The sequence below is a fragment of the Phycomyces blakesleeanus genome, assembly GCF_001638985.1.
Source record: "Phycomyces blakesleeanus NRRL 1555(-) unplaced genomic scaffold PHYBLscaffold_45, whole genome shotgun sequence".
NCBI lineage: Eukaryota > Fungi > Mucoromycota > Mucoromycetes > Mucorales > Phycomycetaceae > Phycomyces > Phycomyces blakesleeanus.
The window spans coordinates 35388-60009 of NW_017265191.1; the positions used below are offsets into that span (position 1 = coordinate 35388).

At 35.0% G+C, this 24622-nt stretch overlaps 6 protein-coding genes and 1 non-coding gene across 7 annotated transcripts; 3 read left to right on the plus strand and 4 right to left on the minus strand.

Annotated features, from left to right (window-relative positions):
- Nucleotides 1-703: 703 nt before the first annotated feature.
- On the plus strand, nt 704-1766 carry PHYBLDRAFT_160832 (hypothetical protein). Its single transcript, XM_018434267.1, has 3 exons — nt 704-762; nt 854-1467; nt 1559-1766. Exons 2-3 carry the CDS (start codon nt 870-872, stop codon nt 1699-1701), a joined length of 741 nt encoding a protein of 246 aa, XP_018283422.1. The 5' UTR covers nt 704-762; nt 854-869; the 3' UTR covers nt 1702-1766.
- A 1648-nt stretch (nt 1767-3414) lies between these two features.
- Nucleotides 3415-4884, plus strand: PHYBLDRAFT_137734 (hypothetical protein; the record flags this gene model as incomplete). Its single annotated transcript, XM_018429873.1, has 2 exons — nt 3415-3858; nt 3964-4884. 2 exons carry the CDS (start codon nt 3415-3417, stop codon nt 4678-4680), a joined length of 1161 nt encoding a protein of 386 aa, XP_018283423.1. The 3' UTR covers nt 4681-4884.
- Nucleotides 4885-5290: 406 nt separating this feature from the next.
- Nucleotides 5291-8018, minus strand: PHYBLDRAFT_153470 (hypothetical protein; the record flags this gene model as incomplete). The annotated part of the gene is made up of 12 exons (XM_018433159.1): nt 5291-5511; nt 5605-5718; nt 5791-5932; nt 6026-6178; nt 6280-6314; nt 6369-6439; nt 6530-6814; nt 6910-7391; nt 7466-7555; nt 7637-7695; nt 7804-7930; nt 7986-8018. The coding sequence occupies 12 exons, from the start codon at nt 8016-8018 to the stop codon at nt 5291-5293; spliced, it is 1812 nt and encodes a 603-aa protein (XP_018283424.1).
- Nucleotides 8019-11367: 3349 nt separating this feature from the next.
- PHYBLDRAFT_137735 (hypothetical protein) lies at nt 11368-14636 on the plus strand. The gene is made up of 4 exons (XM_018429874.1): nt 11368-11687; nt 11918-12292; nt 12400-14296; nt 14339-14636. The coding sequence occupies exons 1-4, from the start codon at nt 11412-11414 to the stop codon at nt 14524-14526; spliced, it is 2736 nt and encodes a 911-aa protein (XP_018283425.1). The 5' UTR covers nt 11368-11411; the 3' UTR covers nt 14527-14636.
- Nucleotides 14637-19743: 5107 nt separating this feature from the next.
- PHYBLDRAFT_153472 (hypothetical protein) lies at nt 19744-21831 on the minus strand (the record flags this gene model as incomplete). The annotated part of the gene is made up of 5 exons (XM_018433160.1): nt 19744-19998; nt 20074-20188; nt 20222-20551; nt 20642-20784; nt 20893-21831. The coding sequence occupies 5 exons, from the start codon at nt 21829-21831 to the stop codon at nt 19744-19746; spliced, it is 1782 nt and encodes a 593-aa protein (XP_018283426.1).
- Nucleotides 21832-22687: 856 nt separating this feature from the next.
- On the minus strand, nt 22688-22759 carry PHYBLDRAFT_t301. The gene has a single exon. It is a non-coding gene; the product is annotated as a tRNA-Pro (tRNA).
- A 1346-nt stretch (nt 22760-24105) lies between these two features.
- Nucleotides 24106-24417, minus strand: PHYBLDRAFT_153473 (hypothetical protein; the record flags this gene model as incomplete). Its single annotated transcript, XM_018433161.1, has 3 exons — nt 24106-24163; nt 24239-24327; nt 24400-24417. 3 exons carry the CDS (start codon nt 24415-24417, stop codon nt 24106-24108), a joined length of 165 nt encoding a protein of 54 aa, XP_018283427.1.
- Nucleotides 24418-24622: the final 205 nt, after the last annotated feature.

Here is a 24622-nt window from a genome sequence, read left to right on the forward strand (position 1 = left end):
TCAATGTCGGTATATATTAAGATTATGACGGGCGATCTTGGCCAGTTAATGATGAGGCGCAAAACGGTAATGGATCTTACTTATGTCCTACAAATTTACAAATATGATGCTGATAAATATATACTTTTTAGATGAAGAAGATTGGCCAGATTCTGCTGAACCATCATATGAAGGGGATTTTGAGTCTCGCCAACTAGACTCTACTATTTGGAATCCAGAAATAAATCACGATATGCTAGAATTAGATTCTCGTAGTGATGAATCCAGGTCTTCACATCCCAATGATGATCGTTTACGCTCAGGGCAAATACAATCGCAGGTTCAAGGTGTAGATGGTACAGATCAGTCAAGAGAAGCAAATAATCGTCCATCCGGTAACTTAGAGGGGGCGCAGCAACCTCACTCGGATGAAGCTCATTTACCTGGTTCCTCTAACCAAGTCTTCCCAAATGTATCCGGGGGCAACAGATTAAGTACAGCTCAATCTACACAGAATAGAGAGGACAATGCGGGTAATAGTGCAAGGCGAATTAACAGGGGGATACATGAACCAGGCAGACTCTTTCGACGCTGGCAGGAATTAGCTCAACAAGCAGAAGTGGAAAATCGGAGGAATACTGCCAATAATAATAATAATAATAATAATAATAATAATTCAGGTGTTGCAGAAGATGGGTGGCAGAACGACTCGTTAGATTCGGACAATGCATGGAACGAACAACCGACTGGTATTTTTGTTCCAACAGATCCACTTGTAATAAGGTATGGCGGTTAAGGCTTGACTGCATTGCAAAGTACAACGACAACGACGGCTCCCCTTCTAGTCTCCTAAAAAAAAAGTCATATTGAATAGACTTCTTCAACAGCGTATGGGACTGCCTAACTTACAACGGCAACGCAGAAGAGGATTTCTTGACGTCCCAGAGGGTAGCTGGGATGATGTTATTTCACCCAGCGCACAACAGCAACCCAACCAAGAAGAAGAAAGTGAGAGTGAGAGCGAGGATGAAGCAAGTTCAGATGAGGTAGTATCTTCTGGTCGTCGTATTCCACGTGTTGTACACCTTAAGACCGATCCAAAAATACCAAACGCTGGTGCAGAAATATCCGAGCAAAAAAAAGGAGAAAAGAAGAAGAAACGAGAGGTTGGTGAGTACCTTGTGTTTACAACAGCCAAGGATGTGTACCTCTTGAACACAACAAGACCGCGCATAACTACCATTAGAGTAGAACATGAGGCAATTTCAAAGATCGATGTTCGATCGGATAGAATGTTGTTGACTATGGATAGAATTAATATGGTCGAATGGATTCCCGAACTTGAACTTCTGGTGGCGGCTAGTCAAAAGGGCACAGTGGCATTGACCCGTGTATTACAAGTAGAATTAGATGATGGAAGGCAGACCTGCCTTTTTAACAATGAATGTTACCTTCCGCTCGGTGGTCTTCAACCCACTCCACTTTATGGTAATAATTCAAACAAACAAGTACCCATTTCTTTTAGAAATATATATATTACGGATAACAAATAGCTTACATTTTACAATTGGCCCTGTAGGAATGACCGTCCAGCGGATAGCCAGAGATAACTTGTCACCGCCAATATTTTACATATATCTCTTCTATTACGACGGTGCAGTTCTTGGGTACAAGTTGTCGCGTAACAAAACTGAAGTCGATGTCAATTCATTTATTGTTTAATTTGGCTTTGTTTTTGGAGAGCAAACTAATAATAATAAAGTAAATACACCCTACCTTCCTATGTCAAGTATGGTAAAGTTACTTAATTTTTGCTTATCCATTGATTTAAATTGAAAACCGTTTAGGTCCATTACTTAATGCAAGAATCGAGTAATAAGATTATGCACATCTCAATGTTTGACGTGAAGGTTTTAAATAAACACGCATACACAAAAATACATCTTTCAAACCTGTATTAGACCGATAGATAAGAAAAATATTAGAACAGTATTTTTAAGTATATAATTAATGATTTACAGACTAATCCTTGTGCCAATTCATTAAACACAATAGGCTTAATAATATCAGCCATTTCAACAACTCTTTTTTTTCTCGTTTTGAAAGCTTTCACTAAGAGTCATGATCTTAAGATTATTGTATTTTCTTATATATATAATATAGCTTATCAATTACTGTTAATCATACAAATAAAAAGTCAAGATAAATAGACCAAAGTAAATTATATTTATATATGTAAATATGTGGAAAGAATACAAAGTGAGTATTAATGTGAACATACAAAACAGCAAGACTGAACACCGCTTCAACAGAACTTACAACTTAATCAAGTGACTGTTATACTGATTCATTATAGAAAGGAAAAAAAAAGAAGGCCAAAATTAACCCAGAGAGGTCTGACTTCTTGGCTGAGAGGAGAAGGAGGCGTATTTCTTTTCTTTTGGTTATTGTTTTTTTTTCTTCTTTTTTTTTTTCTTTTTACCGAAAAGTAATGCCAAAAAGAAAAAGATCTCAATCCACAAGTACAAATCTGGTTCAAAAATGTACAAAAACTCAGAAACCTAAAGAGCCTTCTGGACCAGTGGCTGCTTCAAAGAAAAAGCCTAATGGCATAAACGAACCCAAGACAACCATAATATCCGACGTCTCAGAAACTACACTTACATTGAACCCAAGCATTCCATCTGCTGATCAACCTGGTTACATTGACAGCAATATAATTCAAAATAATCTCGCGCAAGGGCACACAAAGACTCTCACCATACAAGATCGTAATTGCCAGGTCATTATAGAACGTCGTTACAACTGTCGAGCATGTATAATGAAGAGGAATGGAGACGCTTGTCGATTCAAAGATTTTCGTGCAGTTGATCAGCTACTTAATAAAGGGGATACAGTGCCCAGCCCTTATTTTATAAGCACAGAGCTTGGGGACATGGTCCGGTCGAGAGTACAGAATAACATCGTGGCTCCTTCAGAGAAATTCAAAGCTTACGCACTAAAGAAACTCTCGGGTCCACTATACGACATATTGAAAAAAGAAAACGAATTCATTAAAAAGTACAATATATTAATCCGACGTCGTGCACCTGTCAACTACGCTCGTCATATATGCGATTACTGCGAGACAAGTATTCTCAACGCACACTTTACATGCGGAGTTTGTGGAAGTGATATGTGCTTGCATTGTTATGGTTCAGACTGGAGTTTGGACACAATAGTAAGATTAACAAGATGCTCCCGATATCGGGCTCATGCCAAAGAGCACTTTCTTCCTGTCACAAAATATGAGGAAAACACTATAAGAGAGCTTGCAAAAGAAGTCCAGAGTGTGAAGGATAGTCAAGAAGACTGCATTATGCAAGATAATCAAGATGAAGTGAGCTACAGTATGTACCTATTAACTATTACCATCGTATACATATATGTATATTTATGATTTCTTTATATTTCTATAATTACTATTGCTATTTCTATAACTGCTGCTGCTACTACTACTACTACTACTACTACTACTACTACTACTACTACTACTACTACTACTACTACTACTACTACTATTATTATTATTATTATTATTATTATTTAGAGGAAGTACTTTATATTCCAATAGAAGAATCAACCATTGATGCATTTCAAAGCGAATGGAGAAAAGGAAAACCTGTGGTGATACGTGGTGTTCGAACAAACAGTGATGTATCATGGACTCCTAGCTATTTTATCAAGAATTACAAAAAAGAAATCATTGAAGTGATCAATTGCAAAACAAAAGAAGTCGATGAATCAACGGTCAAGAAATACTTTTCCGGGTTTATTAAACACAGCAGACGTCCAGGATACAATAAATCTACTGGAGGATCGGACATATTAAAGATAAAGGTAAGCATATGCATCAAGGATTATGTGGTAATGACACTAATATTACCCAAAAAAAAGAAAAGGCAAAGAAGCATTTTTTGGATTCTATTAACGTTACTTTCTTAGGACTGGCCTCCCACCGAGAATTTTAGTGACCATTCACCTAAACTTTACAAAGACTTTATGGATATGCTTCCGGTTAAAGAATACTGTACCGCAGACGGATACTTTAATTTCTCCAATCGATTACCCGAAGAATATATTCCTTCTGATCTCGGGCCAAAGATGTTTATCGCATACGGTTCCGCGAATGGCGAAAAGGGAGTGGGTACAACCAATCTGCACTGTGACATGGCAGATGCAGTCAATGTGATGTGCTACGCAGACAAGACCGATGAAAATTCTGCAGCGGTGTGGGATATATACGCATATGAAGATCTCGCCGAGATCAAGAACTTTGTGGACAAGATTGCCAAAGAGATGGGCGTCAAAGGGATCCTTGATCCAGTACACAGTCAGTGGATTTATCTGAATGACAGTCTTCAACAGAGACTTCTCGAAGAACACAATATCACGAGCTGGAGAATATACCAGAATCCTGGTGATGCAGTTTACATTCCTGCAGGCTGTGCTCACCAAGTTTCCAACTACCACAGTGCTATCAAGTGTGCATTCGATTTTATCAGTCCAGAAAATATCGACCGGTGCATTGACGTTACCAATCAATTCAGACATAGTAAACGTGTAGATGCTCTACAGCTGAATAACATCTTGTTGTTTGCATGGAGAAGTATTTATGATGAGAATAATTCACAAAACACATCACTCTATACGGATAAGTAAACTCTAATCAGAAGCGTCCTGTCTCTTTTTATAATATTATTGATTATAAAAGAAAATGCTTCATCATTTCTTGGATTATATCATTCAAGAAGAGGTATCTTTTAACTATTTTCCTGCTATATTTCTTTTGTGTATTAAGATGTAACTGTAACTGTAATAATTGCAAATATAATAATCGACTTGTTAATAAATAAATATATCTTTACGACTGTTGTATTTAATTAGGGGAATTCAATAATCATAAACTTTTAGTAATATTATATTCTGTATTATATGATTGGTCGAAGTTATTCGAAGAGCATAAAAGTCTATAAGACTGTTGAACCCCCCCCCCCCTTTTTTTTTCCTTGTCTTTGCGACGTCGTCTCGACCAGAGCTTACATTCTTTATTCATTTTATCTTTACCACTGATCTGTGCTGTCTATGTACCCTAATTTCAATTACATATCTATTCAATTAACCAAACTTACAAATTGTATTTTGGGTGTTATTTTTATTAAGATTCATATTCATATTCTAAATAAAGAAATATCTCAAATTTTACTTTGAAATGCTTAAATACAAAAGAAATAGATAAAAAGGGAAATGAAGTTTCCAGATAAAAAACAAATCAAGGGACTATATCCAAAAGATATTTAGCCTCTTCAGCATCAGCAATTTTCGCTGCCTCATCCCAGTCAATTCCATCTTCGAACATATACTCATCCTCATCTTCTTCATTGACATCTTCTTTTGCCTCTGGTTTATCTTCACTTTCAGCTTCCATGGCATCAGCGAGTTTAGCCACTTCACACCAATCGATTCCACCGTCATCGCTATCAAATTCATTGTCTAGAAATAAAATAAATTCGAAACAAAGTAGTCTTCAATATGCAGTACAAGAATATATGAACATTCAAGATATATGCATATACATATACAAACCTTCGTCACTTGTGAATTCTTCAATCTCTTCTTCCCACTCCGAAGAAGGTAATCCATACCTGCTTGATGAACAAGCATCCATCACAGATTTTGGGAAAATAAACTGGCGATTCTCTAGATATACGTACAAGACAAATTACATATTCCCGTCTTCTTTTTGGCAATGCTTTTTTATTTCCTTTTTACCTTTCTTCTTTTCAATAATATCCCATTTTGATATTATGGTCGGTTTCTTCATACAAAACATCGATCCTTTCTTTTTAGGAGGGGGAATAGACATAATGCCACCTATTGTAGACGCAGCCTGATACATCAACGGGGCAGTATCCTATATTTCAATACATACATATTTGTATTTATTTAGACCTCTTTGCCTTCTTTTTTTTTAAAAAAAAAAGAGGTATATTATATTATTTCTTACCCTCCAATCTCCCAAAGAAGCTAATAAGTCTCCTTCACTAAAGCATTGCATTGCAGTGTTTAATTGACTTATATCGTCGCAGAAATACGGGGTGTTTTCATGTAAATAAGATAGGAAATTGTCCAAATTATCAGGTAGTGTTTCAATTAAATTCTATGTTTTATTTGATTTATTTGATTTATTTATTTATTCAAAAATAATTAATTTCACATGGCAATTTAAAACAAACTAGACAGACAAGGATTTTTCTTTACCTTTGGGGAAGTCTCTAGTTTTCCAGCCAGGTCTCCTAACGCAGTACATTAGAAGCATACTTCTTTATATAAAAGTATATATGATTTACGTTTTCGGTAGAGCGCCTTTCCAAGCGAATGAAACAGTCCCGGTATTTCTGTCCGTTCACTAAAGCTGTATCTTGTTAATTAAATGAAAGCCAAAAAAAAAGAGGGACCCCATCTCCTCCTTCAATTCTCCCTCTATATATATATTATATACTTTGTTTACCTTTCAGTCTGAGTGCCGTGTCGATTACGGCTATTGCGATTAGTTTTTAGTGTTGATGCCAATGAAAAAAAATTGGATTGTAAAGTGTTGATAGCGAATCGAATGTCTCCTTGACTTGCTTCAGAAATAGACTCGATTTCAGCTGAGCTCATACAGACCAACTGGTCCATGTTTTCTGTGACATTTCCAATGGATTTCGCTCTTTGACTCAAAAATGATTTGGTTTCTGCATCATGGATTTGGTGAAGGAAGGTAGATATTCTCTTCTTGGTTACACCATTCAACCTTGGATTAATGAGTGACATATATACATACAAGTACACACACTCATACGCGTGTGTTTGTGTGCATTTGTATTGATTATGTTATTATATACTTACTTTAATTCTTTGTAAAAAGGGCTGTTTTTTATATCCTCTGGTATAATATCTCGCAAGCCAATGAGTCTATCTCCGGATTGTATTTTCCAACTCAAGTCTGTCTCCATCCAAGCTTCACTGACAACAATGACTACCAACACCGGGTTATTGTTAACTAAACAAGCTCTCAAAATTCTATGAAATCGATCCTTGATTGCCGCAGTGGTAAGGTCAGGAATATCATCGAGCAAGATGACTTTTCTGGGCATTTTGGTATTTTTTGGAGCCATGCTTCCATTAAGAGTATCAAGCTGAATGGCACGCCTCATAAAGTCTTCAAAATCATCGATGCCCGACACATATTCGCTTGGGTCATAATGATTCAAATCGTAATCATTGGTTGTGTCGTTAATCCATTCTGATAGGGTGTATGGCATTGTTTTTGCTAGCAACCGAATCGTTGTACTCTTTCCACATCCAGCGTTTCCTGTGAGTGTGAGAATCTGAAATTTAATATTGCATGAAAAGCATTGTGAGTAGATATGTGCCTAATTAACAAATGCATAAAGAAAAATACCTTACACCTATTATGTGGTATACGCCCGGCTGCACTAATAATGCACTCTTTGATTGCATTGATTCTCCTTGGATCAACTGCAAGATTTTCCTGCGTTAATTGTACCAGCCAAAAGTAAGAATGTTGAGTATTCTTCTTCTTTTTTTATATTCTTTATATTCACGTCGATACCTCTATTTGTGGCTCATATTTATCAGCCCAGAGCTGGTTTGCTTCTGCCTTTTTATTTTCTAAAATAAGAAAAAAAAATATATATTTATTTAGATTGAATATTTTTATTTTATTTTTCGATAATATATATATATATATACGTGTTTTTGTGGGTGGGTGTGTATGACCTGATTCTTTATTCGAGGTAATATTGATATTATCAACAAGACGTGCTTTTAACTTGGTAGGCCTTGTCTCTGGCTGCCTATTCTTCCGTCGTTTCGTTTGGGTAGGTACATCTGGCATTATGAAATCCTAAGGAAACATTCTAATGATCACAATGTTCATTAAGTCTTGTACACATTCTTACCTCAGGATTGAAGGTCCATGGTTTTTTACTCATTATATGAAAGCTAATGATTTAGCTCAGAAGAGTCAAAAATTTATTTTTATTGTAAGTATTATTATTTTAGAAAGAAACAGTAATAATAACAACAACAAAGTATCTTAAATCATTTTGATTGACCGTCGCATAAAAGAGCTGGTGCGATAAAGTCACAAAGAAAATAATCAAATATGATATATGATATATATATAATAAGGAGAAGAGACTTTGGTCAATTGAAGGGAAGAAAAGACTGTGTTATGTATCATGATAATCCTAAGGTTAATATCCCACAAATTGAATCACAATATGCGCTCATATGTGTTATTATTTTATTTGAATAAGAGAAGAAATATACATCTTGCGTTTACGACTTGTGTGATCCAGTTTTAGTCATTTTGGACCTTTAAATGATCAACAGCCCAAAATATATAATGAGATTAATTTAATAGTCTATTTTATCTGTGCTAATTCAATCAGTAAAACTTGAGTAGAAATCATTATTGCTGTTGCTCTAAAGATATTGTATGTGGTTATTTACAGATACTTGCGTTTGCAAGTGATGAAGATATATTTTCACATTAACTGTAGCAAATTCGCCCTCAGAATCTTACGCTTTAGCAAGAAAAAATATTGAGTCTCAAATCCCAAAATGATCGTAAAAAGCAATATCCTACCATGTTCCTGACATATTCCGATGATATCATTGGACTTCTGAATACAACCAATGAAAATAGCTCGTGAAAAATAGTATTGGGCTATACATCTTGTGTATTCGAGAACTCTATGAACATATCATAACAGCAAAAAAATGGTACAATTGTATTTCTCTATTTGGTTGCAAGCAGCTATATAAATTTCTTGTTGTGTCTTAGCCTAAGCATATAATAATCACTTTAATAGCTTGTTTGTACTTGGACTGGATCTGGTAGTCAACACCCTTGTTTTTTTTTTGTTTTTGTTTTAGTTAGAAATAGCATGTCATTTGCAATCTTATCGATGATGTGTTTAGAAATAACCCCTCTCTTTGCCCATTGTAGACAGACAAACACAGGCATTTGTTTCGATTCGCATTCCCTGTATGTGAAATATATACGAAGCGTTTGAGGTATTCAACACACCGGTTCAAAACTCTCTAATTAGTAACAAACACAATTCTAAACGTTTTGAATAAAGATCTAAATCCAACTTGACAGACAAGGGGCTATGCTGTTTATTTGGTAAGTGTCAAGTCTAGTGAGGTCCTTCTTTTATTAGTGCTTGCGCAAATGTTATTCACCTTTATTAATTTAATCCCAGTCAGTAAATTGGGGTTAATCTTGATTAAATCCTTTAACACCCACACACACGCTATATACATTTATCCGATAGTGTTTCGGGCACCACATGATATCCAGTTCAACAATATTTCTTTGAACATTCGGACAGAATATTTCGTAGTGATCCAGAAGTCTAAACAACCCATTTTTGCCTTGTGCATGATTAAACCATGCTGAGCACAGAATGGAAACATAAAGAGAAATGTTTGTACAAAAAATTGAAACAATCGAGTGATTTAATTCAACATTGCAAGATAGAAAGAACTAAATAATACCAATGTTAGCATATAAAACACATAGTATTTCTCTGATTTAAGCATACTTTACTTTACATATTAATCCAAAGAAAAGGACAAGCAGTCTAAAGGTAAATATGGCTTTTATTCTTGTGTATACCGTACTTATCTATCATGATAAAAATGCTCATAAATTACAATCTTAACCACACTTTAACCTTTTTTTCCCCAACTTCTTGTAAACGGTGAATTTATCTAATAATCTTAACCCGAGATTTTTTAATTAAAAAAAGTTAAAGTAGAGTTCTTTGACGCACGTCATAACTAACAAATTATCCGTCCAAATTAGACAAGATGTTCGATCATCTCTATAGATAAAGATTAATATATAAAGGATAAACCAATGCAAATAAAGATAATTATAAATTAAAAGATTTTGAACCCCCCCCCCTCTTATGTCTATATATTCTTTGATATTATATTATGCTTGATATAGATGACAATCTTTAAGCTTTCAGAGCTAAAGACTCCATCTGCGAGTTTTAATTTAATACTAAATATATATATATATCTCGGCCTATTAATTCATTAATTGTATAGTCGATATATTCGAAATTTATCGGTTGCATAACTGAGATATAATAGAAAGAAGAAACCAAGTCATTGTGTATGCAATCTGTGAAAAGCATTTATTAAATATATTACCACTACTTTTTTTTAATAAAAAAAAACTTTATGAGATTTTAGGGATCTTTTGACTATTGGTAGATACCTATACAAATACAAACAAATATGTATATATATATATACATTCTCTCTGTCTATGTGTGTGTGTCAGAACAATCACAAAAAGAATCATGATTATAAAAGATAGACTGATAAGAGGTCCTCTCGGAATGTTACTACTGTTCAATTTACTCAAATACCAAAGGGGGTAGTATAGTTTCAAATCAATTATTTTTCTCAAAGAGCAACAAAACCTATACTACAATCATTTATATATGGGGCATTGGCCAGTCACAGCAGATCCACAAAATAGGGTTCACCACAACCCTCCTTCTTAACACTACAAAGTAAAAAAAAAAAAAACATATCAACAGCAGAAAAAATTCCTAATTTGAACGTAGTGCAAAATGTTATATATGGGTATTGCATATATAATTATAAATCGGTGTTGTAGGAAATACTATACTCCAAAGATCAAACCTTGCTTGAAAGAATGGCAAATAGAAAGCTCTTTATCTTGCATTTATTATTAATGGAGTACAAATATATTACTATTAAAAAAAACAGTTTTTACTAACCGTGATATGTTTTATTCTAATTTGACTAAAAGAGGTACCAGTTTATAGAGCAAACAAAAGAACGAAAAAAAAGGCACTGGGCAATAAGATAAGAAGTATTTTCACAGGCAGTACTGATAGTAGTCAAAATATGCTTCTATATATGTGTATTGGAAATATTTTATACCTGCTCTTTATCAGGCATTTTTTTTCGTATTTTCACGATATCGTTCCTTTTTTGAAAGAAATATACTTCTAAAAATGGACCTCTTTCTGCTATCGATAAAAGTTTTTTACTTCGTTGTAACATTCCGAGAGCAGCTTTATTATTCCGAGAGTACCTAAGCATTCATTTTTTTTTTCCTTTTGGGGTCCGAGTTTTTTCGTTTCAAGTCCCGTGTAAGCCACATAGATTATTGCGATTACTTGATCCGTGACGAAGGTACCCAGTTTTATATAGGTATATTCATTGCTACCATTCTTAATTCTTTTTTCTTCTTCTTCTTCTTTATTATCTACCCTTTTTAATTTTCTTTCTTTTTTTTAAAATATATATATATATATATAACTAGAATGCCTCTTGGTCTTTCACATGTTGTACTCAACGCACCTTCCCTAGAGGAACTAAACAAAGCTGTAGCATTTTATAATAATCTTGGTTTCCAAACCCTTTCACCTACAAAGGAAGGCGATGTTTGGCTCAAACTTCCGGCCAAGTGCTCGCAAAATGCTACTGACCTCACCCTCCGTATTCTTATCTCCACTGTCGATTTGTCTCCAAGACCAACGCTTGAAGAAGACTGGTCAAGGCTGTCGGGCGGGCTAGTCCTTTTATCGAATGATTTGGAAGTACGTATAAAGATGACGAAGGATACGCTTTGATCAAGGTTTTCCAACAACGACAACAAAAATCTTGCTAGAGAGAAAGATAAAGAAAATACAAAAGGAATACACGGCTGTCCTGTTATACTATATCTGTGTATATTTTATTATTGTTATTATTATTATTATTATTATTACTATCGTCGGCTCACATACTTTCAAATACGGTATTCTTATTATTGTTTTGGTAACCATAGAAACGAAAATCACATCTGAACAGTATCGACGCAAAATATCAAGAGTACGCCGAAGACGGTGAACTGTACACCCTTGACCCACTCAACAACGTGATTGTGTTTACCGATCGACCAGCACTTCCCAATTTGCTGGATCTGCCTCAAATTGACAGCAACTCATCCAAAAAAGATCATGCTGTACCACGAAAAATTGCCGTTCTTACCTCTGGAGGTGATGCAGCAGGCATGAACGCTAGTGTGCGAGCCGTTGTCCGATATGGTATTTCAAAGGGATGTCATGTATACGGTGTGTATGAAGGTTACCAGGGTCTTGTTGATGGTGGTGATCGTATCCGTCGTATGGACTGGAAGAGTGTACGAGGATGGTTGTCAGTCGTAAGTTATATTGTGATTATATATATATATATTTGTGTGTGTGTATATTCATAGCAAACAATAAGCTAAATATATATATACATGTGTGTGTGTGTGTGTGTATTTAGGGTGGCACAAGTATTGGTACTGCACGTTGCATGCCATTCAAGACTCGTGAAGGTCGTCTTAGAGCTGCCGAGAATCTTGTTCATCACGGCATTGATTCGCTGATTGTTTGTGGAGGTGATGGTTCTTTAACTGGTGCAGACGTATTCAGATCCGAGTGGCCAGGTCTGCTTGATGAACTCAAAAAGGCCAACAGAATTACAGAAGAAGATGCCACAACTTACGGTCATTTGACAATTGTCGGTCTGGTGGGTTCGATTGACAACGACATGGCTGGAACAGACATTACTATTGGTGCTGTTACATCACTGCACCGTATTTGTGAGAGCGTGGACTCGATTGGAACGACTGCCTTGTCTCACTCGCGTGCATTCGTTATCGAAGTCATGGGCCGTCACTGCGGCTGGTTGGCTCTCATGGCTGGTATTGCCACCGGTGCTGATTTTGTCTTTATTCCTGAGCGTCCTCCAATGGAAGACGACTGGGAATCGACCATGTGTGCCGTTGCTCATCGTCATCGTATGCTTGGCAAGCGCAAGACCGTAATTATTGTGGCCGAAGGTGCAATCGACAAGTCTCTCAAGCCAATCAGACCAGAATACATCAAAGACATCTTGACTGACCGTCTTGGTCTCGACACCAGAGTCACCACTCTTGGCCACACCCAACGTGGTGGATCTCCAGCCGCATTTGATCGTATTCTCGCGACTATCCAAGGCGTAGCCTCTGTGGATGCCGTCTTACGCTCTACTCCCGAGACACCATCACCTTTAATCGGAATGACAAGCAATAAAGTAACGTGTGGGCCATTGATGAAAGCCGTCGAGCTTACTCACGAGGTGGCAAAGGCTATCGGAGAAAAGAACTTTGCGCGTGCCATGGAATTGCGTGATCCTCAGTTTGCCGAAGAATTCAACGCCTACACTGCTAGCACAATTTTGGACGACGAGTCAGACCTGTTGCCGGCACACTTGCGTTTGCGCATTGGTATTGTCCATATGGGTGCGCCTGCTGGTGGTATGAATGCTGCCACTCGTACTGCTGTTCGCTATGCTCTCAACCGGGGCCACACTCCATTTGCAATTTTTAATGGCTTCCCTGGTTTGGTACATGGATCTATTGAAGAGCTTACATGGATTGGCGTTGATGGCTGGATTTCTCATGGTGGATCTGAATTGGGTACAAACCGTGCTGTCCCGGGTGAAGATGTCGACATGGGAATGGTTGCATATCAGCTCCAGAAATTCAACATCCAGGCTCTCATGATCGTAGGTGGCTTCGAAGCTTTCTCGGGTTTGATCAAGTTGAATGAAGCTCGTGAAAAGTACCCTTCGCTTTGTATTCCAATCGGTCTCATCCCTGCCACTGTTTCCAACAATGTACCCGGCACAGACTTCTCACTTGGCTCTGATACTTCGCTCAACTCAATTATCAATGCATGCGACTCTATTATGCAGTCTGCACGTTCTTCACGCCGACGTGTATTTGTGGTTGAGGTTCAAGGCGGAATGTCTGGTTACTTGGCCGTTGAGGGCGGCCTTGCTACGGGTGCTAACACTGTGTATATCCCTGAAGAAGGTATCAAACTTGAGCGTCTCCAGTCGGATGTTCGTCACCTCATGGCACTCTACCTCGATGATGACGCTGACAAATCTGAGGGTCGTATTATCTTGCGTAACGAAAAGGCCTCAAAGACTTACACTACGGATGTAATCAGTAATATTCTCAAAGATGAGGGACGTGGTCTCTTTGATTCCCGTACAGCTGTCTTGGGTCACATCCAACAGGGTAATACCCCATCACCCATGGACCGTATCCATGCCACACGCCTTGCAATGCGTTGTATCGATTTTATTGAACAGCACACAGGTGCTGCACTTGAAAAGGCTCATCTTTTGGGTGAGCCTGTTCCCATTGAACTCACTAATGTTCCCGAATCAGTGGCTGTGGTTGGTTTGACTGGTGCAGAAGTTCATTTCCCCTCTGTTAAAGAGCTAGTGCCAAAAGCAGATCTTGCTAATCGTAAACCAAACAAGGCATGGTGGTTTGAACATAGAGATCTTGTTGATCTTCTTTCGGGCCGTGGACTTTTTACTCCAGAAGCTCAAGAATCTCTCAAACAACAGTAAAGCTAAATAAATAAAGTGATTAAATAGAGCAAAAAAGAGACAATAGAGAATGTTAACCAAAAAAAATAAACTCATTAAATATATTTTACCTTGCCTTGCTTATTTTTCTTAAAATAATAATATTGCCTGTTAATTTTGATATAATTCAACTATACACAATATTTTTAAGATACTAAATAGATTACAGATAGTTTCATATAGTATTATACGTTATTTTCCGTCGTCTTACATTTTTACAAACCTTCCTTTCTTATAAAGAAACCCCGGCTACACAATAAGTTAGTTTCTTATTAATAATAGAAGCAATACATGAAATACCGAATTGAAAAACATTTCAAAAAATAAATTACAGGCTAAAAACTCCAAAAGAAAACCATGGTATATCAAAATGACATACGAAAAGTATATACATGCGCAATGTAAGTTAGACCCCATTGTAAAAAGAAAGGGGTAAACTAGGAAGCAATAGTTGTAGTATAATATCGACATACAAATGGTGGTAATGTATTTTAGTGAATAACAGTAATAATTAGCAACGATTACATTTTGGCATTTACCTGAGAATTAAGCATGGCTTCGTTATTCGCACATTACGCAACAATATAAACGGCTTGTGATTTTAAATTCTTTTTGTGCGTATTTATTAAACACAAACTTACAAAGAGATATGATGAATATTGATTTTGAGTATAGAGTGTGTTTATTTGAAAGCTCATAGAAGAATAAATTAATAAGCTCCCTATCTTTGTGTTTTATTAAAACCCTATGTCAGGCAGACCAACCAACCTTTTTTTTTCTTGTATCTTTTCGTTTTAGAATTCTGATTCGATGTTTGATAATAAAAAGAGTTCTGTTGGCAATGAGGTCAATTATAAAAGGCAATAAAAAACAGCAGTAAGGTCGATCAGCATAGTGGTGGTTTTTGGTATTATTTACGACGCTGATTAAGAGAAGGAAAATAATGTTGATGTTAAAATTTCGATCGAGAAGTTTGATGGTGAAGATCAGTGGTAAATAGTCAAACTATAAGAAAAAAATTGAGTGTCAATATATAGCTTTTATTTTATATTATAATGTAATTATGATTGTTACTTTTTTATGATTGAGAATTCAGTGCATATGTATGTCTCCAAACTTGCTGTTTGTTTTAATCATCAATTTATGATGCGAGAGAGTAATTGAGCACACTAGCTATTTTCATGGCAATTTATATAGAACTTCTGACCATCCACTATCTCCATTTACTCGATAACTGAGGTATCAATTAGCAATGTAGTCCGTTGTTTTTCTTTTTCGTAATACTACTATTCTGTAACAAGCAGGCACAATACGCCCACACGTATATAACACAATCAATAGCCTCTGTCATTTATTAATTATTGCCACCCCCAGATCCGACTTATTCCTCCACTTGTCTTACTCACGGATACAAAGATTATTTTACATTTGAAAAAATAAAGATTTCGATGAATCCAAATAGAGTACAGCGAAAATACAGGGTTGCAGTCTCTACTTACAGCTTATATTCAAATCATAATATCACTTTGTAAGTGCATTGGATTATTCTATCTCCATTGAACACTTGTAAAATAATATGGGGATGATGAAGATAGAGAAATACAAATAATTCCAAGTTTATTCCAAAAATCTCGTCTATCACAATAAAAAAGCAAGTTAGAGCTTACCAGCTCCCGGTATAATGTATAATAGCGCTGATGATTTTAGGATGCGGCAAGTGGTCTAGATTTGATGAAAAGCGGATGTGTTTCGACTTAAGAGCACGACATTAAGGCAAAAAAGTCGGTGATCATATCAGGTGGAATTAAATCGAGAAATCTGGTAAATGATGTGAGCTGCCATGAGAAAAGCGAATCGCTGTAGTAACTAGGAGGTCATGAGATCCTCCCTATGGTTTCTAAAATGTCAATTCCATACAGATGGGCGATGTTTATAACGTTTGACATCATTACTGGACAAAGGCTCAGGTATTATGATTATTATCTGGCTACTTTTTTTTTGTTTCTTTTACAACGTTTAGTGGATACATATTTAAAATAAAAATGCAAAGAAAAGAAAAGCACATTTTCAATTTTTGTGTTTTGAAACCGACTTTTTCATCATTTCCAACCCAAGTGGTACAAGTAAAAACGAATTATTTCACTTTCTCTTACAGTGTCGATAATTGTTTAGACCTTGGCTGTCTAGAGTCGTACTTGGCCCTATTCTTTCTCGACTTACTTTTTCTTTTCACTTTTGATATTCATAACTTTATCCGACAAGGCAACCTACATTTAATAAATCTTTACCGAGTAAAATTAATTTATTCTGCCATCATAGACACCCTCATTCAAAACACATCATACTGACAATGCGCATGCACAGGAATCAAGATTAGTTCCGGCTATAATTTCACGCTCGCCATAATCAGCAAAAATCATTCTGTTGGCTAATTCGATATACAAATACATACATTTCTCTATAACTGGGTAATCTATTCACGGACACGGCTTGTTCTAAAAGAACATAGTGTTTTCTTTGGCTATAATGCAGGCCACTTTTATAAAAGGGTGTTCTTTTTTTGTTGGGCGAAAATATCTTCTATAGTAAGATCAACCAGATTTAAATCCCATTTTTTCAAATAGTTACCCTTCTTGATTTTTTATCCTATACTATTCAAGTCTTTCCTATCCAAGTTCATTCTTTACACTCATGCCAGAAACAGAAATAAAAATACAGCAGCTATCAATATATCAAACAAAAGCCTGTTATTTACAACCCATATGTTGAGGACATTCTTTTAAAAAATGATCGTGTCTATCATTATTTTTATACAAGTGTATACGTATGCCTATAAAGTATAGCTTTAATCAATTCACTCCATGTCTCAAATATGAGCTAAATTATACCAAAGTATTACAATACTGATAATATGTGTGCCAATACGTACTTCTTGTAATATTAAACATATAATGGTCTTGTTTTTTTGTTAAAGAACAATCAAAAAATAAATAAAAACAAATAAAAACAAATAAAAAAATAAATATCGGTTTCAGTCGGCATTTATAATATTTTTTTTTTATTTATTTTTTTGAGAAATCAATATTTTATCAAAAAATAAAATTCATAATATTCTACTTTTCTCGACGTCTACTGATCGTATTTACATGCTTCTTAGCTATATCAATAGCTAATACAGAAGAGTAACAGAAAAATGGTATTAGAGGCGCATTGTCGGTCTTTAGAATTTGTCGGAGTGTGGCTCATGCTACTATTAGATTGCCGCCGTGGTTAGTTACAGTGCGCAAGTCAGTAGAAAACTAAAATAAATCGAACTGCTATTCAAATAAAACACAATCGTTATATAAATATATTTATTTATTTATTAGAAGATAAAATTGAATAAATTCACAAAAAATATATGCATTTACTTAATGTTTTTTTATTAAATAAACATTTATAATAGGTAAAATAAAATTAAAAATAAAATAAAATTAAATAAATATAATAATAAAACGGTTTTGAAAATACTTGTACATAAAATAAATATTAAAAAATATGAATGGCACAAAAAAAGACCTCTCAATAATTTTTTTTAAAAAAAAAAGAATACGTATAAGATGAAAATAAAATGGGGGTACTCAGCCAGATTGATCGATCAAATTTTGAATTCAGAACGCCATATTATTGGACTACAATTGTAATAGCGACGATAAAAATTTGATCGTCTTTTTGAAAGATTAAATTTCGATCAAATTTTGATCGAAAAACGTACGGCTCTCTGATTAACCTAATCCTTACTTTTTATATGCAATACGATACTGTTTTTATCTTTCTCCTTAATAAATCATAGAATTTATTGCCAACAGTTATATAATACTTCTTTCTCTCCATCTTACATGCCAAAATATAGTACAAAGCAACAAGCAATTGATGCCTTGAAGAAATCGCATAAAATCAGGGAATTTATTGTGAAAAAAAAACACTGGTAGAGTCTTTATCAGCAAGTGCAGACGAACTTATTAAAGATATTTTAGAAGTAATCAAAAAGGAAGTTAATATAAAGTTGGAGCAGATGACTGCCATGAAGGAGCTTAAACAAACACTTAAAACCAATAAATACATACACAAAGTTAACAATGTATTGCCAGATGTTGAGTAAAGGGAAAGAGCACTTGATTTCTTTGAGAGTCTAGATGCCTACACGTTCAAAGAAGAAATCAGAATGTGCAAAGATTATTCTATAAATGTTATAAAATCTATGAATTTTGTACAAATTTTGTACTTTTGTCTTTTGGTATCCTCAACTACAAATTGATACCATTGGCCAAGATTCACACAAGAATTTGATCGATCAATCTGGCTGAGTACCCCCAATATAGTTAAAAAATTGCTTATCAACCGATTATTTAGATTATTCACATTAAATCGTATTTTTTGACAGATTAAATACACTATTTCCTGAAATTATTGGTGCAAGAATAAAAACAAATTTGGTGAAAAATGAAATGTACCAAAAACAACAAAAAAGATAAATTAAGCAGAGAAATGGTAAAAAATACACCAAATTAAAATCATTGTTCAATCTTGTCAAAAAATATCAGATATAATATTTTGTTTCACAAATTGCTATATATGAAAGAAAAAATCTTCCATCACAATTTAATTTTTTTTTATTAATTGACATATATTTCTATATACGTTTTTTTTATTTTCAGCAAACATAAAGTAGTTGTGTATTCTTTTAACAAAACACAATGTTTATTAATGATTTCAAATATTACTTTGTTTCTTAACTAACAATCTCTTATATAGAATATTAATTTCATTATCTTATGCGATATACTTTTATTTTGTCTATTATAATATTATTTCAAAAATAATTAATTCGATTATTTACTATAAAACACAAATAAAATTCATTCACATAAAAAAACAGGTTTAAAAAGATTATACGACTAAATCTCTTGGATTACAAAAGTAAATGAAATAAAATATATCATAGAATGCTTTAATAATAACAAAAAGATTCTTTATAGTGTATTTTTATTAAAATCAGGAATTTTAGAATTTGTGTCAATTTTTCATTTAAAACACCGATAACAAAAACCAGTATTAAATGTCCGCTAGTTTTTGAAAAAAAAACTGAAATATTGAAACTTATACACAGGCACAGCATTTTATATTATAAATTATAAATTTTTATTTTTTTTATTTTTTTTAATCATGGATGCCAATGCTGCAGTGAGATTTACTGATTCTTGAGATGAATTTCTTCACCTCAGCATCAGCATCCTTAGCATCCAAAAACTTGCTGTAAGCTTCAATATATCTCCAAGTCTTTTTATAAAATCTCCTGATCATGGAAGGAGAACCAGCCACAGGAGAGGCACTGTCCAAGAAAGACAGGAGATTCTTTTCTAATGACTTGAAAGAATAATCGCAGTTTAGGCAAGCCACACGTTTGGCTGCACCCTAGTAATGCTCGATCCAATTGCATTCACAATGGAACTTGGGGTACAGCTCAAATATGTGACCCGCCTCTTCCACCACCTCTTGAATAGCTGACTTCTGTCCAGAAAAGTCGGGCTGAGAGGCCAAGAGGTGGCGGGCACAGCAACAGTGGTTCTCTGCTTCTTCTTCATTGCAGTCCATTCTCCATCTTCTAGAAAGATTGGATGGATCCAGTTCCATTCACAGTCCACGCTCCTGAAGGATCTGCTGGACACTAACAAATTGTCTCTTCTCCACCGGCCCCTTTCCTTCCCTTCCAGCTTCAAAAACTGTCTCATAAAACGATTGAGGGATAATACGTCCATCCCTCAAAAATGTTGTATCTTTGAAAATGACAAGGTCATTTTCAGAAACGACCTTTGGCTTTAGAACCATGCGGGTGGCAACCAAGGCATCTGTGGCATATGCTTTGTGGTTGCTGCTTTGGTCAAAAATGAAGACACCAGTGCATCCCTCGTGCAAGCTTTCGAACAGAGGGATAGCATGGTTCTTCAGCTGGTCAAGCATGTCTTCTCTTGTTCAGTAACTGTCATATGCTGCCCCAACGTTAAATATTCTGCAGGAGACCCATCCCTTCACTCGCATAATGTCATGACAAGCACACTGAAACTCGCTGACCATCAGAGATCTTCCCTGACCTTTTTTGCGGATGTGGCTTTCACCTTCCTCAAGCCACATGTCCACCTTTCCATCATGGGCATAAAAGGTGGACTCGTCATGGGTCACTATAACCAGCTTCTTCTGGTTCTCCAAAAGAAGAGGGGTCACCTCAATTTCTTCATCTTCCCCAGTAAAGTCTGACATACATTGTTTGTATCCCATCATTCACGTTGCCCAAGCATGGCAATACTGAACAATGTCTTGTCTTTTGTGTCCATCGTAATATACGTTCTGGTTGTTCTTGTGGTGGACGTACCCCCAAGCTCTCATGCATTTCCATGCTGTGCTTATGGCCACGTTGCCTTTTACACCAAGGTATGATGGAAAAAGCATTTCATCAAGATACTTTTTCAAATCCACAACAGTTTGTCTTTCTGCTTTTTGAGCACGAAGCCAAACGATTGCTTTCTTTTTAAGGTCTTCATTGTCTACAATTGAAGACCACTTGGCATGCTTGCCCTGTTGATGTTCAGAAATTTTGCCAAACTGAAGAAATTCTTTGGCCCAACCGCAGACAGCCTCTCCACGGTACTTGGAAGGTGTTGTCCAAAAAATCTCTGCTGCTTTTTCAGATGCCTCGATTTTCTTGCAATTGTTCAATAGGCGTCGGAAATACTTTTTCACAACAATGTATTTGCTTACTTCAAACGAAGCAAACTTGCCCAACTCGCTATCTGAACTGACTGGAGGCTTTATCATCTCAGAGGTTTTCTCATAAGCTTCACGAATCTCTTCAAGTTCCTCATCTTTCGATTGCTTGTATACAGTTAATGCTTCTGTTACAGGCGAAACTGGTGCAACAGGAACCGAGAAACTGAAATCAGCAAGTGTTCTGACCTTCTTGTCTTTATTTGTCTCAAGCTCTTCTTTCATTTTTCTCTTGTTGCGCATAATTGATGATCTCGAGTCTTCTTTGTAGAGTCCACGCAAATTTTTTTCTGTATCTGGTCTCCATGTCAGAAAGCTATTATAGTACGCAGCAATCATTGTATCTGTATCTAAATCTAAGAGCTCCCAGTCATACTCTTCTACAGGTTGATCTTCAACAGGTTTTTTTTCTCCAGCTTCCTTTTCTATATCAATAGTAATAATTGGAGACTTGGCGCAGAATTTTCCGCCCTCTCTTCGAGTCATTTTAGAAGTAAGAATAGAGCAAGTTTTTACGACCCATTTTTAAGAATTTGTTTTGGTAAAAGTAAAAGAAGTGTTTTCAGGGCAGTCTTGATAGACAGCTGTCACATCTAAAAACGTGGTTTATACTCCGCATGTTACATGTAATTACTAATTTAGGATATATAATTCTCTACATCTGCCTTGAGATGACATCAGAGATGTAGATTCAAGTCTCAATATTTCTCTTCCCCTGCTATTAAATTGGAACACTGCACTTTTTCAAAAGTCAAAAACTTTGTTGGAAATGTCACTACAAACAAGCTACTTGCACAGTTCTTTTCAGAAACACTTTCTCCATGTCCATGAGCGACAGTTTTTTTGTATTGACATTTCCGACAAAGTTTTTGCCTTTTGAAAAAAATGTCAGAGTCAAATAATTCTTCCTGATTATAAGAAAAATACACTATATATGTTGAACATTATTTTGATGAATCCAAGAAATCGGGATAATTGACCGCAGCAGTTCTGTGTGTCAAAGATACCTCATAGATAACAAACCACAGTAATGTCTTGTAAAGATTAACCACAGTAATATCTTCTGAGCATCAACCGCAGTAAAAGGACTTCTCTTGTAATTAAATAGAGTATAATAGTTTACTGCGGATAATGCGCAGTATTAGTTTAGAAAACTATATAAGACAATTCAATTCCTATCAATAAAAAGTACCTTTTATCCTCTCTTCGATTTTACATATACTCTCCGATCCCCAGTGGGTTTGACCTTTTGACTTTGCTATAGTAAAAGGAAGACCATCCCAGATCAGGAACAACAAAGACTTGACAAAAATAATGTCTAACAATATGAAAATTGTTAAAAGGCCCGAACCGGGATTTGAACCCGGGACCTCACGCATCCGAAGCGTGAATGATACCACTACACCATCCGGGCATATTGGTCTACCGCGTGTATTATAGGTATTTAAACAATGTACTTATTTTTAGTGTAAGGCACCAGACGGTGGGTCTCTGGTGCACTATGGCAGAGAAAATGGTAACATGTTACCACTTTGGTAACATAACTGCCATTTTTTACTTAATAAAAAATGGCAGTTATGACTCTGTATAAGGCCAAAACAGGCACTGTTACCATTTTTTACATAGTAAAAAATGGCAGTTATTTATTATGTAAAAAGCCAAAACAAGCACTGTTACTATTTTTTTCATAATAAAAAATGGCAGTTATTTATTATGTAAAAAGCCAAAACAGGCACTGTTACCATTTTTCAAAAAAAAATCAAGCGTCCTTCCTTTCCTCTATTACATTCTTTCTTTTGTTCTATTGCTTTCAATTCTAGCACAATCTCTTGTTTTTCCTTTGCAGCTTTAACAGAATGGTTTATTTTTTATTATACAATATTGAATCGGGTTTAATTGAATTGAATCTTTATTTCAATGCATGTTTTATTAAATGAAAATGATAATAATAATAGTAATAATGAAAAAACAATTCTATCGACCACTCACAATAAAAAATGATTCTGTTTAGCTACTGCAAAATATATGCAGTAAAACACTACTATTCAAATTGTATTTCATATACTTTGGATATTCTAATATATCTTAGATAGCACTTATTATTTTTTACCAATTTCTATAAATATACTAATATTAGAGAAAAAACTTAAAATAAATAAATAGATATAATATTATTATAATGCTTATCTTTATATAATATGCTTACTTGTTCAGTAAAATAAGCATTTACTCTAAGAATATATATATATATTAAAGAATGTATTAATATTTAAGATTTATATATAAGAAAAGCAATAAAACATAAGCACTATAGAAAGTCATTATTGTAGAAGAAGAAAAACTTGAGCAAAGATTCAAGTCATGTAACATGAAGCTAATTCGAATCTGATTCATACAACCGGAATGAGCATTTTGTTAGAAAGCTTAACGTGTTTATTCTACTCAATATACTTACATATAATAGAACAACTTCCAAGTATAATATATCAGTACAAAAATATTACTATTAATTTTTTTCCCCAAAAAAAAGGCTATATACTATTTCCTTTTATATTTGAATGTAGTGGAATTGTAAATGCTGTATATTAGCTTCAAATTCTTGTAATCACAACATTAGCAATCATATGAAAGAGGTTAATAAATTTTTTATATGAAAGAAAAAAGGAATAAAAAACATAAAAAGAAAAATGACAAGATAAGAAAAAAAATGCACTAAAGACAGCCAAAAAAAATCAAACTCGGCCAATCACAGCAGCCAAACTACGATCTTCGACTTCTCTTGCGAGCAGGCTTGACACTTGCTGTGGGTGGAGGAGACCTACATAAAAGAGTAAAAAGTTTATATTAGTTTTGTATTAACAGCGCATGAGAAAAAGCAACAATGGTAACTTACAGCACATCTGCCATTATGGGCGACTCAACATCACCAGTTTCTGACATATCAGAAGAAGAAAGCGAAGAATCACTTATGTCTCGCTGTGTCTATAGCATAATAAAAAGAAATGATGTTAATTAAAGTTTACAATATATAGATTTGTTAATTGATAAACTTACTTTGTTCTTCTCTGCCATTCTTCTCTTGTGCGTCTAGTTGTTGCTCTTGAAGCTTTCCCAAAGAAGGCTTCTTGCACACCACATTCTTTTACATTGGTGGATGTGGTATTTCAGATACAAAACAATAGAAAAATAAAATATTTGATAATAGAGACGTATAGAAATACTTTGAGACTGTATATAAGTTGTCTTTCTTCATAAATAAAAAGTGTCCCTTTTTATA